Here is a 13,513-nt window from a genome sequence, read left to right as displayed (position 1 = left end):
TTTTAAACACAGAAACATGTTTAATTGTTCAAGAACAGAACAACTTGTGTGCCATGTTTTATGGTGCGTACTTTTAAACACCTTTAACCTTATTTTAATTATTCTCAGGTTAGGTAAAGTAAGTCAAATCTGTCCTAAATAATAAGCATTTGAATTTCCATACTTACAATATTTAGATCACAGAAGACGTCTCCGTGGTCAGTTCAGCTCAATCTTTTGTAAAACGGAGACTTATGGCAGGCAAGTTTCTTAATTTCAGTTATTTATATTTTTGTATTAAATACAGGTTAACTATTTTACATAAAAGGTACTAATATATAAAATAAAAGTAAATCAAAACCAAATAATCTACATGCTTTTATCTTCATGAGGCGCAATAGCAAGGCATCCAACACTGGAGACGTCCTTGGTGAATCAGCGTCTGACTGGACATGTCATTCCAGCTCTTTTTAAAGTCCATCAACTTTTTGACATCTTCAGATCTTACTCTCCTGGTAACTCTCTAAAGCTTGTCCATTGGTAATCCCCTCCTGATAACTCTCTAAAACTTGTCCATTGGTAATCCCCTCCTGGTAACTCTCTAAAACTTGTTCATTGGTAATCCCCTCCTGATAACTCTCTAAAACTTGTCCATTGGTAATCCCCTCCTGGTAACTCTCTAAAACTTGTTCATTGGTAATCCCCTCCTGGTAACTCTCTAAAACTTGTTCATTGGTAATCCCCTCCTGATAACTCTCTAAAACTTGTCCATTGGTAATCCCCTCCTGATAACTCTCTAAAACTTGTCCATTGGTAATCCCCTCCTGGAAACCCCCTAGTACTTGGTCATTAAAGCCTCTTCGTCCTCCTTCTTCTGGACCTTTTCTTTGACGCATTCTGTATCTCGTCCACAACACATAGACAGTATTTTTGGCATTTTTCTTCTTTCTTTGGCAAAGCTTCAGTGAGGTATGTTTTTCTTTATAAACCATTTTCTCAATAAATGATTTTACAACAACAACTTCTGGTGTCTTGCTTTATAAAAAACACTTCCATTATATAAGGTTACCATTATGGTTGACTCCAATACATAATTGCTTCATACACAAAAAGGCATATTTATAATAGAAAAAAAATTGCATATTCCATAACACAATACAAACACATGATTCTGAACCTCATCATCATGAGATTCATCAGTTACTTTAGAGAAACTTGTCAATTATAGACAAATATTCATTTTTATGGTAACACTTTACAATAAGGTTTATTTGTTAATAACAATGACAAAAACAATGAGAAATGCATTTGTTACAGTATTTATTAATCTTTACTAATGTTAGTTACAGCTGTTCAGTGTTTGTTCATGTTAGTTCACAGTGCATTTACTAATGTTAACAAATACAACCTTTTTAATAATTTAATCTTTATTCACCTGTTTCTCAGGGTTTCTCAATAGAATTACCCAGTGTTTCTATAGATCTGATAAGACTTTAAACTGTGTGTGTGGCCACGATTACGATGTTTACATGAAGGCTTTACAGTCCGATTGAGCCGTCAGTCGATTATTACTGGATTATTTGGTTGTATGTTAAAGTATGTAAGACCACATTGGCTGAAAAGAGTTGCTGAGTGACTGGATCTAACAGGGGAAACTGTGAAAACACCGGTAAAACAAACGATTATCAGTTTACACTAAAGGTTTGACTCGATGTAGTGTTCCTTACAACTTACCAAAGATCCAGTGATCATTGATATTGACATGGCAGGAATCATGTTTCCTAACATTTATATGAACCTGATGTCGACGCCGGAAAAATAGATAAAGCATATTTGCATGTGAACGCTTTATTTAAATACAATATAGGTCTAAATCCGAGGGATCACTTATATATATATCGTCCAGCTCAAAACTTGTGATGATAAAAATTTAACTGATGAGTTGTCAATACAATTTATAACAATACAATATATAGAGTATGATTTTACCCCTAAATTCAGCATATTGACACCAACTTTGTTTCTGTGAATCGCAGCGATCAATTTGCTTCTCTGTTCTGTAGCCTTCGGCAGTCTGTAAAAATATACCTCAGATTTCAGTCAAATCTATTAATACAGTCAATCTCAAAGCTCTTTCCCATTTTAGATGTGTTTTGTGTTTTTTTTTTTTACGACATTCACTTTTCAGTGAAAACCAATTGTGCCACAGTGTGTGTAACCACCATCACAGGTGTAGGCCGACGGTGACGTCACACCAGGGGCGTAGCCACGGGTGTGCCAGGGTGTGCCGGTGCCACCCACAGTGGCAGCTGGCACACCTAAAAATGGATGCAGAATTATTTTTTATAGTCTCAATAAAAAATGTTTTACTAAATTTGGGCTAATGTATAGTTATATTTTATATAGTTTTATGGTTATGTGGGGCATGGTTATATGGTTATGGTTAATCATTTTGCACAGTAATCTGACAATAAAAGTGGCACACCGAGATTTTCAGATGCACACCCACAGTCTCTTTTCTGGCTACGCTACTGCACACACATACACACTATAGCCTATGTAAGGAATAATTGTCGACAGGCTGTTGAATACTTGAAATAATGCAGTATATTAATTATAAAGAGAAATAATGCACACCTGATGGTGATGCGACGACGAGGTGAAGCTCTGCTTCTGTGATCTGATTGGCTCAAATCACTGGTTCACAATTCACAGAATCGGTTCACTATATGCTACTGTATTATAAATGTTTGGTTTAAGTTGAAGTGTTTGAGATCAGGCTAATGGTGAGCCTTTTGTTTTTGTTTTTGTAATCAGCCTCTCAAAATTTGGATTTAGATTTATCGGCTAGTTAGCGGCTTTCAAATGTAAAGAATTATCGGTTATCAGCATCGGCCAAAATTTTCAATCGATGCATCCCTATGAAGGGTTGGGGTCAGAAACCCTTGCCTCTTCAATTTAAATTTACACACGGGCGTAATTTCCTATGGGGACATGTCCCCCCACTTTTCAAAATCCCGTTTGTGTCCCCCCCACTTTCCAATTCGTTATGATTTATTTTTTATTTTTTATTTTTTTGCACACCGTCATCGCCACCGCCACGGAGGAGCAGGACAAAGAAAGCCTGTGACGATGTTGAGCTGCCGCGTCCAGGAGCGTCGCGTCCACAGTCACTCTAAAAATAGCTCAATGAAAGTTCTAACGAGCAGGGAGCGCTCCTGACGCACATACACGCACACGACGCACAGACAGCGCGCCAGAATCGAACAATATAACACACACATTTATGCCAAAATGCCCGTTTTGCCGCGTATCCTCACAAGAACAGTCTTAAATGAGTTAAATAAAAATGCACTCCCGCTAGTTGAGTGCGGAAAAGGTAAGTTTTAGGTTCGATATTAGCAGGACATTTGCTCTACAGCAGGGTTCACCAATCTCGGTCCTGGAGGGCCGCTGTCCTGCAGAGTTTAGCTCCAACTCCAATTAAACACACCTGAACCAGCTAATCAAGGTCTCATTAGGCATACTAGAAACTTTCAAACAGGTGTGTTGGAGCTGGTTGGAGCTAAACTCTGCAGGACAGCGGCCCTCCAGGACCGAGATTGGTGAACCCTGCTCTACAGGGTCGGTAGTCTAACAAAGATATCAATAGCAAGATTAGTTTTAACATTCTGTGACCATTGTATATCAACAACATGAAAATATTCATTCAAAATCAGTTGTGCATTAATGCTGCTGCATAATTATACCTTATAATGCTTTGACGCGTTTCCTCAGCACACAATGCTTAAGGGAACGTCTGCCAATTCCACCAACTGCGTTAAACGTAGCCTATAATTTCTATTATTTAAAATTACTTTTAACATTTAAAAAAAGACGTTTTCAAATTCCAAAGCTTCAAGAAGGTTCCTAATGGCAATACTGACTTAGGCTTCAGGTACCCTTGAGTAAATTAACTTGTCTAAGAAAATTTTTCATAAAATGTATAAATATCAGTTGAGCCTATACTTTCGTCACTGACACAGACGGAAATGAAAAGACTATCAGTCAAAGTTCAGCTTTAGGAGGGGAAGAAATAGGCCAGGATAAGAAGACTGAGAGAATAAGAAATATGAAGATGAGGAGAGAGCAGGTATTGACAAATAATCTAATGACAAGGTTTTAAATAGCCTATTTCTTATCATTTTTTGGCCTTCAAAAGTCCTAAATTACACATATGTAGGTCAAAGAAATCCAAATGATCTTGGGGGAGCATGCCCCCGAACACCCCTAACTATGGGGGACCTTGAGTCTTGTTGCCCAGGGTACAGGAAATTGTTAATCCGGCCCTCGGTAAATATGACATTTATCATGGGTTTAACTGAGGATTGTTTAAAGTTCACTTCAATTAAGTTGTTAGCCTTTATTTTTGAAGCCTAATAAATGTTTAAAATTTGGGGGGAAAATTATTTTCATAGAGACATCGGTAGCTATATATCAATGATACAGGCCTTCATTCATAAAAAGATGCTATTAAACAATTATTTAAAATGTACTGTCTTTATGTTGTTTTTACAGTGGAAATTGAGTCTCACTTTATTTCAATTTTATTTACACACAAAACATTACTAGTGAAAATTTTTGACTTTATAAAATGATTCTCTCACGTCTTGGCAATCGGCCCCTATTAAACAATAAAAAGTAAGACATATTCATAGTTTAGTAGCCTACTATTCTTTTTGACAAAATGTATCATTATAATCAACTTAATTATTTTCAAAACTATTATTATTAATTATTTTGTCTCACCATAGTCCCCAAATATGTAAATGCAGGAAATGGGATTCAAATCGAAAAAATGTTGCCCCATTTTGTGTCCCCCCCCACTTCTCAAACCAAAGTTATACCCTTGAATTTACATATATCCTTTTGAATGATTACGTTATTATTCTTAGTAACAATAATCAATAAACAAGTATATGCATGTTATCATAATCATTTCTATATTCATTGAATGAATCAAACAAATATACTTATGATTTCTGTGAGTGTTTAACCAGTTTCTTTTAGGTGCTTTCCAATGTATGCCCTTGATTTGTGTCTGCAGGCAAAGCCCTTTTGATAATAATTCTCCTGAGATACAGAGAGCAGCGGGAAGGAATTTGGACTCAAGTGTTGCACATACCTTCATACATCTGCATCTATATATGTATATCTTTCTTGGTTGACTTGTATAAGTTCAAGGGTCAATTTCTAATACGTAACTTTACCTGGTTTTTAATTAAGTTTACATCCTCATGTGCATTTTTCTAAGAAGTAAAGGGGGATATTATCATTCCTGCTTTCTGAGGAGTGAAATGTTTTATCAGCCTGTTCTGGTGGACTGCTCTTCTGATAATAAGCTCAGGCCTTCTTCAACCTTGAAGAGAACTGTTGTTCGTCAGTGTGTGTGTGTGTGCGTTTGATATTCTCTACAGGTTCTTAACACTGTGATGTACGACATATAGACACGAAGACGCATTCCTCGGACCCTGGAGGGTCACCCTGGACGTAAATCTTGGAATTGGGCACCAACTGTTTTGATTAATGATGATATACCCATTTATCTATTAAAAATGTATTCATGTTTAGATTTTATGTTCTCTTAGCCAATCAGAAGTCAACGATGATGTCATGTATGTCCTTGGAAATATTATAATTGGTGTAAGATTTTGTATAAGGTAGAGTTAGCTTGCGACCTCCTCGTGAGACTTTGACGCTGGCTCTACCAATTTATCTGCAAACTATTCTTCAGTAAATTTCTACTTATTTGATTGAACTTCACGACTCCTGGTCTTCTTTCATCATATCGGATCTCTGGGTCTAAACTGTATACCCCCTTACACCTAATAGGAAATGAAAGTATCACCTGTCCTTACGTCGACTCACTTGAGTCAAAGTCATTCTGATCTACGCATTTACCAGCTCAAACTCAGTGTAGCGTCTAACAGTGATTTGTTAGCTTAATTACACTCCTATGAATTTTATAATATAACAAATGGTAACACTTTACAATAAGGTTTCATTTTGTTAGCATTATTTAACATGAACTAACAGTGAATGAACTTTAATGTTAATTTCAACGTTTACTAAGACATTTTTAAGATCCAAAATTGTATCTGTTAACATTAGTTAATGCACTGTGTACTAACATGAATACAAATATCTTATTAACAAATATTCACAAAGGTTATTGCTCTCTGTTAGTTCATGTTAGCTAATGCATTAACAAATGAGACCAATGCACATTTTCTAAGAGAATTATATTTACAGGAACATTTCAGCATGTTAAAGATACGTAAATATTCTCAGGGTGGAAATGCATACTTCACACAAACACAATCCTAGTCAGTATCACATCCTTTTTTCTGTGATTAACAGTTCTTCTTTCCAAACTCACATTTCTGCCGCCTCTTTTTCACTTCAGTTCCAGTCAGCCCTTTTTACTCACGTTGACGGCAACATGGCACTGAGGTCAGACAGATCCGCAAAATGTCTGATTTTGAAGAAATTGGTGGTACAATTCTGGAAGAAACCGCACAGCACCCTTAAAACATCAACTTGTGCCCTTGACACAATTCTCTCTGGGAGTTTTCCAAACTCCCTGAAAACTGCAGTTGCCAAGTCCCTCCTGAAAAAGAACAATCTGGATAAGACCATATTAAGCAACTATAGACCGATCTCAAATCTTCGGCGAGATCATTGAAAAAGTTGTCTTCAATCAGCTGAACAAATTCCTGAGCTTGAATGGATCCTTTGACAATTTTCAATCTGGTTTCCGACTGCATCACAGCACAGAGACAGCGCTCATAAAGATAATAAACTATATTCGCTTAAATACTGATTCAGGCAAATGATCAGTGCTGGTACTACTCGACCTCAGTGCTGCATTTGACACTGTCGATCATAACATACTTCTTGACAGGCTGGAAAACTGGCTGGGGCTTTCTGGGATAGTCCTAAAATGGTTCAGGTCATACTTAGATGGGAGAGGTTATTATGTGAGTATAGGAGACCATAAGTCTGAGTGGACATCCATGACATGCGGAGTCCCTCAAGGCTCAATTCTTGCGCCACTCCTGTTCAACCTGTATATGCTCCCAATGAGCCAAATAATGAGAAAGAACCAAATTGCTTACCATTGCTTATACCAGATATGCAGACGACACACAGATCTACTTAGCCCTATCGCCTAACGATTACAGCCCCATTGATTCCCTGTGCCAATGCATCGATGAAGTCAACAGTTGGATGTGCCAAAACTTTCTTCAGTTAAACAAAGACAAAACTGAAGTCGTTGCGTTTGGAAACAAAGATGAAGTTCTCAAGGTGAACGCATACCTTCACTCTAGGGGTCAAACAACTAAAAATCAAGTCAAGAATCTTGGTGTGACACTAGAGTCAGACCTTAGTTTCAGTAGTCATGTCAAAGCAATAACTAAATCAGCATACTATCATCTGAAAAATATTGCAAGAATTAGATGCTTTGTTTCCAGACAAGACTTAGAGAAACTTGTGCATGCTTTCATCACCAGCAGGGTGGATTATTGTAATGGACTCCTCACTGGCCTTCCCAAAAAGACCATAAGACAGTTGCAGCTCATACAGAACGCTGCCGCCAGGATTCTGAGCAGAACCAGAACATATGAACATATCACACCAGTTCTCAGGTCTTTACACTGGCTCCCAGTTACATTTAGGATTGATTTTAAAGTATTATTATATAAATCATTCAATGGCCTAGGACCTCAATATATTGCAGATATGCTCACTGAATATAAACCCAACAGATCACTCAGATCATTAGGCTCATATCAGCTAGAAATACCAAGGGTTCACTCTAAGCACGGCGAGTCTGCTTTTAGCTATTATGCTGGAACCAGCTTCCAGAAGAGATCAGATGTGCTCCTACAGTGGTCACTTTCAAATGCAGACTCAAAACACTTCTGTTTAGCTATGCATTTACTGAATGAGCACTGTGCCACTGTTCGTCCAACTATTTGTACTGTATTTTAGTTCTGCATCCTCCTGTTGATTCTAAACTGAACTCAAATGGCACTGAGAATTGGATAAGAGACAACTTTTAAAATTAATTATTAAATTATTTTAATAATTAAAATGTAGTATCATCAAATATGATACTAAATCCCACAGGGAAAAGGGGTTTTTCTATTTGTGACGTGCTGTCTTTGCATTTGAACATTGCACATTTTAAACAGGACACGAATTAGCTGAATGAATGTTAGCCAATTCAAACATATTTATAGAAAACAGTTGACATTGAATAGACAGTAGACTTTTTTAAATTCAAATCTATTTTTTTTACTCTTTTATTTGCACTAAAACCATGCCAATCTGCAAAACAAAACATGATTTCTGCATAAAATCCATTTTCACATTTAATTAGGGATGTTTTTAAGGAATAACCACATCTTCTTTTAAATCCAATATGGGTTTATATATTAGTTGAAAATTTCTATTGTCTGAGTTGCAAGGTGTCAGGTCTGATGATAAAAGGCAATGCATGGGTGAATGGAAATGTTATGGAAATGTCAGATGAGGATGAAATAGGCACGTTCGCAAACTGGCACGGACCAACGTTACGAAATGCTGTGAGTGATGTATCAAAATATTTTATTTTATGTTCTAGATGTTCTGTAATGTGTTTATTATTATTATTATTATTTATATTCATTCATTCATTTATTTTATTTTATTGTTTTAATGTTCAAACAAATGTCAATAAATATAAATAAATAAATAAAAACATATTTTTATTTTATTTATTATTTCTACACTGTTAAGAAAAACCTGTGAAATTTACGGTAAAAAAAATGGCAGCTGTGGTTGGCAACGTTTTATGTTTTACAGGACTTACATTTACAGGCAAACACAATGTTAAAAAAAAGGTGATATATATGGTGAAAAAAAAAGTCCGCTTGGTTGCCAGTATTTTACCATTAAAAAATACGGTAGCAACCTAACTTTGGACTTAAATTTACAGCAAAAAAAACAAAAAAAAAAACACTTAAATGTGTGGTAAAAAAAAAACATCTGCTGTGGTTCCCAGTACTGTACCATAAACAATACAGTAGTAACCTTTTAGTTTTCATGGGGACAACCCTGAAATTTCATTAACCAATAAAAGTTATCATTCAATTTCGCTAAAGTATTCAAATCTGCTTTATTTGTAATATACCGATAACCACCATAATAATAATAAAATAAAAGTGGATGATGGATGGATGTTCGCATACCATAGAATCAAAATGGTAATTAACTGCAAATGTTGCAACTTCTCATCCAATAAAATTTCAATGACTGATTAAAACTGCAGTTTACTGGTAACATTACAGAAATCACCTAGTGACGCAGAGAGACTAAACATCCAATAATCAAATATAAGCAAAGCTGAAGTTTCGAGATGAACTGGCCCTTTCAAGATTTTGCAGGAAATCCTATTTCAAGGAAGAGCATGTGACTTCTGCAAACTCACACTAAAAATAAAGCTTCCAAAAAGTGAGTCTATTCCATTAACCCTACTGTAGGACCTCTAACTTTTGACATTCACTTTCAGTTGCCCTACCCATAATTATATAAATATGGAGCAGCGTTACTGACCGAGACACAACAACGCTCCACCAAAGAGACTGAAATTGAGAACCTGCAACTCACTAAAATGTCTGCAAAACTACAAGTAAGCCACCAGAGACACGATGAAAGTGGTAAGTGCATTTGAATATAACGCTTGTGGTTTTTCTAAATATGTGTGTCTGTTTGCACTGCATTAAAGTTCATTTGTTTTATTTGCAGATGAAGACTGTGACGTGCCCACTAACAAACATGAACATAGTGGAAATGGTAAGTGTATTGCAATAGTTGTTCTATATATGAAGAGTTCAGATGCAAAAGCCTCTAAGTGCCATCTGAAATTTTAGAATGATCATTTTTATCAAGCTCGTATATTTAAGTTCAGCAATTTCACTTAAATGGCAATTAATAGGTAATTTTCATTGCCATTAAAGTGAAATGACTGAACTTAAATATACAAGCTAGATAAAAATGATCATTCTAGAAGAAAATTTCAGATGGCACTTAGAGGCTTTTGCATCTGAACTCTTCATACGGTATATTAAGATTAAAAAAAGAATTGTTTATTGTTTTTTACAACAGTTTATTAGTAATTGTCACACTCCGCACAAACACTTGGATATGCGTCAAAATCTTTTGTTTATTTGTGATAATCTTAGCCCTGTATTATTATTGTCTAACTTGACATTTAACGAATTGCTTTGTTCTTTTTTGGATAAAAGCGTCTTCTAAATATGTAGCCTAATAATAATAATGTTGATTATTAATATTGTTATTTGTGTTTATAACTATAAACGAGTTCACTTAAGACAGTAATATGTGTATCATAAAATAATTCATTTTCATAGGCCTATGTGAAGTCTTTTTTGCTTATTCTATTATACTGAGCTAAAAAAAAAAAAGATGCAAGACTTTAAAAGATGCAAGTAAATGTCGTTTTTTAAATTTATTTTTTATTCAGGAAATCATTCATTTAGAAAAATAAAGTTTAAACCCAAAACAATGCATCCCGCACCTAAACAGTGGCCTGGTTGAATCCGCCGGCACAGACTGAGGGTGGGCCACAAATCCGTGAGGACAAACCTGGGCGAATGGATTGCGAAAGCCTTTTAGTTTAAATATAGGTTTATAAATTTATGGGTACAAATTGCAAAAACGGAAGGCATGGTTTACAAATCTGAGAATGCGGATTAGGATCTTGTGGGGACGGTTTATTAATCCGTAGGCACGATTTGTTTAACCGAGGGAACAGTTTGAGAATTCGTGAGGGGACGGACTGCAAAAAAATTCTCCCACAGGTGACGTCCCGGGCTCCGTAAAAAACAACTTGTTCTAATGTACAATGTTCTAATGTTCAGGGCAAAATGGTGTACATTTACATAGGAGCTTGTTTTTGTTTTGTTTTTGTTTTTACATGTGTCTATTTGTCCTGCGTTAAAGCTCATCTGTTTCATTTGCAGATTTAGATTCTGATATACCTTCTACCAAACAGCGGCAGACCAGGGGTGAAGTCGATGAGATTACTATAAAAGAGTCAAGAGCACAAAATACATCAAGTGTAAGCGGTGTCCTAGACATGATTGACACATATGACAGAGAAGCAGATGCCACAGCAAAAGGCATTTATGCTGGACAAGGATCATATACAGGGAAGAGAATTCCCAAGTACGGATACAAAGCAGAAGCAGGATATGGACGAGCTCGTGCAGAATACAGTGTATTTGAGGCAGAAGCCAGAGGCCCTAACGCCGGTGTAAATGCTGAAGTCGGTCTGGGTAAAGTTGGAGCAATGGCTAAAGCTGAAGTCTTCGGTGCATCAGCTAAAGCCGGTCCAGCTGCTGTGAAAGTGGGACTTGGATTTGACACGGGTGCATCTGCTGGTTTGGACGGGGTGGAGGTCAAATTCCTGGGAACTGGATTCACAATTGGCCCAAAAATGAGTGTATCTGCTCTGGGTTCAGAAGCGTCCGTTTCATGTTCAGTCATGTAGTCGTAACATTTGATTACATCGTAACAAGACAAAACATAAATAAATAAATAAACTATTTTTTTTTAAACTGAAACCAGTGGTTATGCATGGGTTTTCTCACTGCTTTTCTCTTCAGTGCTGTCATTCCAAGCTTTTAATCATAATAATAATAATTCATTACATTTATATAGCGCTTTTCTCGGCACTCAAAGCGCTTTACATAGATGGGTATGCATACTCCTCAACCACCACCAATGTGAAGCATCCACTTGGATGATGCGACGGCAGCCATATTGCGCCAGAACGCCCACCACACACCAGCTTACTGGTGGAGAGGAGACAGTGATGAAGCCAATCAGTATATGAGGATGATTAGGAGGCCATGATGGACAGAGGTCACTGGGCAAATTTGGCCAAATTTTTAATGACCACAGAGAGTCAGGACCTCGGTTTTACGTCTCATCCGAAGGACGGTTTTAAGTTAAAATATGTAAGTCTGTTCACTGATGGCAAGTTTGAAGAACCCAAGTGCCGTTTTATTGACATGAAAAGAACTTTAACAAAATGTCAAGTTAAAGAACTAAACTTGAACATGGCTTGGCTTGACTTGGCTGGTACGCAGGGAAGGAGAGCAGAGGCCGTTTTTAATGAATGGATGTTGTTACGACCGCAGCCGTAACACACAATTGAGGGCTTCACAGCACAGCTCGTTCAATAGGGCACTTATTACATAAAGAATATAAACTATTGTTGAAGGAAAATGAATCGGGGTAAACACAAACAACAAGAGAGCACACAGAACCGCCCGCCGAACAGATTTGGCCGCTTAGACTTCTTATCCCAAACCTACACGATCCACAGGTGCAGGCAATCAGTTCCTAACTTGACAAAGACACAAACAAGAACACTGTCGCCCCCTAGAGAATAGACAAATCATTACACAGAAGAAATAAATCACAAAAACATCCACATGTAACAGATGTCAGTGGAGAAGAGGCTTCACTACACCGAATAAAGCGCTTTTGTGAGGAAACACCTCATCATTTAATGAATCAACAGCCTGCTCACTAATCTTCAACATGTTTTACACTAAACAATACTTTTATTGGGAACAATGTGTAGATTTTACTATGATAAAAAGGCTATTTTATAAGGGAAGGCAGAGAAGGGAGTCATTTACGGCATTACCAAAGTATGTAATAGTAAAATTGAGTGATATTGTATTTTGTCTAAAGAAAGTAATGTTTTCTTTCTGTGGCTGTCAGGTTTTATGATAAGATTTAAATTGTAATGACTATTATAATGTATGCATTTATTTATATTTATATTTATATATATATATATATATATATATATATATATATATATATATATATATATATATATATATGATGCTGATATTATGCATTTTAATGAATAAAGACAAAATTAATCATTTATTTATAAATATTGTGTTGTTTAATTAAAATAAAATATCAAGTGTTGTGTCAACTTCTGTGTCCCTAATTATAATGATACAATCTTAAAAATAAAGGTTCTAAAGGGGGGGGTTTGCAGCAATGCCATAGAAGAACCACTCTGGGTTCCTCAAAGAACCTTTTGATGAACAGTTTTTTTTTATTATTATTTTTTTTATTAGTGCAAAGAACATAATGGAAAGGTTCCATGGATGTTAAGGGTGCTTCATGGAACCATAGATGGCATTAAAGAACCTTTATTTTTAAGAGTGTATGATGCTTTTTAATGAATGATGGTAAAATAAAAAATATAATTTTAATGAATTAAATATGTATTACATTACAATTAAGTTTTTATTGTAACCTTAAATGTAGTTTTTTTTTTGCGCCCTGCAATGACAAGTACTTTTCAGCTAATAGAGATATTCAGGCTTTTTTCCGCACATTCAATGCAGCCATCTGTGCACAAAGGCTGATCCTAAATACAGTCTGGCGCTTA

At 36.1% G+C, this 13,513-nt stretch overlaps 2 protein-coding genes across 3 annotated transcripts in view; both read left to right on the top strand.

Moving 5' to 3' along the window:
* LOC309501752 (uncharacterized protein) overlaps positions 1-13,513 on the top strand; it is a 183,773-nt gene that overhangs the window by 25,008 nt on the left and 145,252 nt on the right. The gene's annotated exons all lie outside the window — the stretch shown is intronic.
* LOC309509537 (uncharacterized protein) lies at positions 9,500-12,883 on the top strand. Of its 2 annotated transcripts, none has more exons than XM_082184309.1 (3): positions 9,500-9,722; positions 9,811-9,858; positions 11,055-12,883. In XM_082184309.1, exons 1-3 carry the CDS (start codon positions 9,677-9,679, stop codon positions 11,576-11,578), a joined length of 618 nt encoding a protein of 205 aa, XP_082040435.1. In that variant the 5' UTR covers positions 9,500-9,676; the 3' UTR covers positions 11,579-12,883. The 2 variants fall into 2 exon arrangements, with proteins under 2 accessions (XP_082040435.1, XP_082040434.1); XM_082184308.1 differs by having other exon boundaries at positions 11,049-12,883.

Source organism: Leuciscus leuciscus (genome assembly GCF_965113295.1).
Source record: "Leuciscus leuciscus genome assembly, chromosome: 1".
NCBI lineage: Eukaryota > Metazoa > Chordata > Actinopteri > Cypriniformes > Leuciscidae > Leuciscus > Leuciscus leuciscus.
Note: the sequence above shows the minus strand (reverse complement) of the source record. Positions and strands in the feature narration are given on the sequence as shown.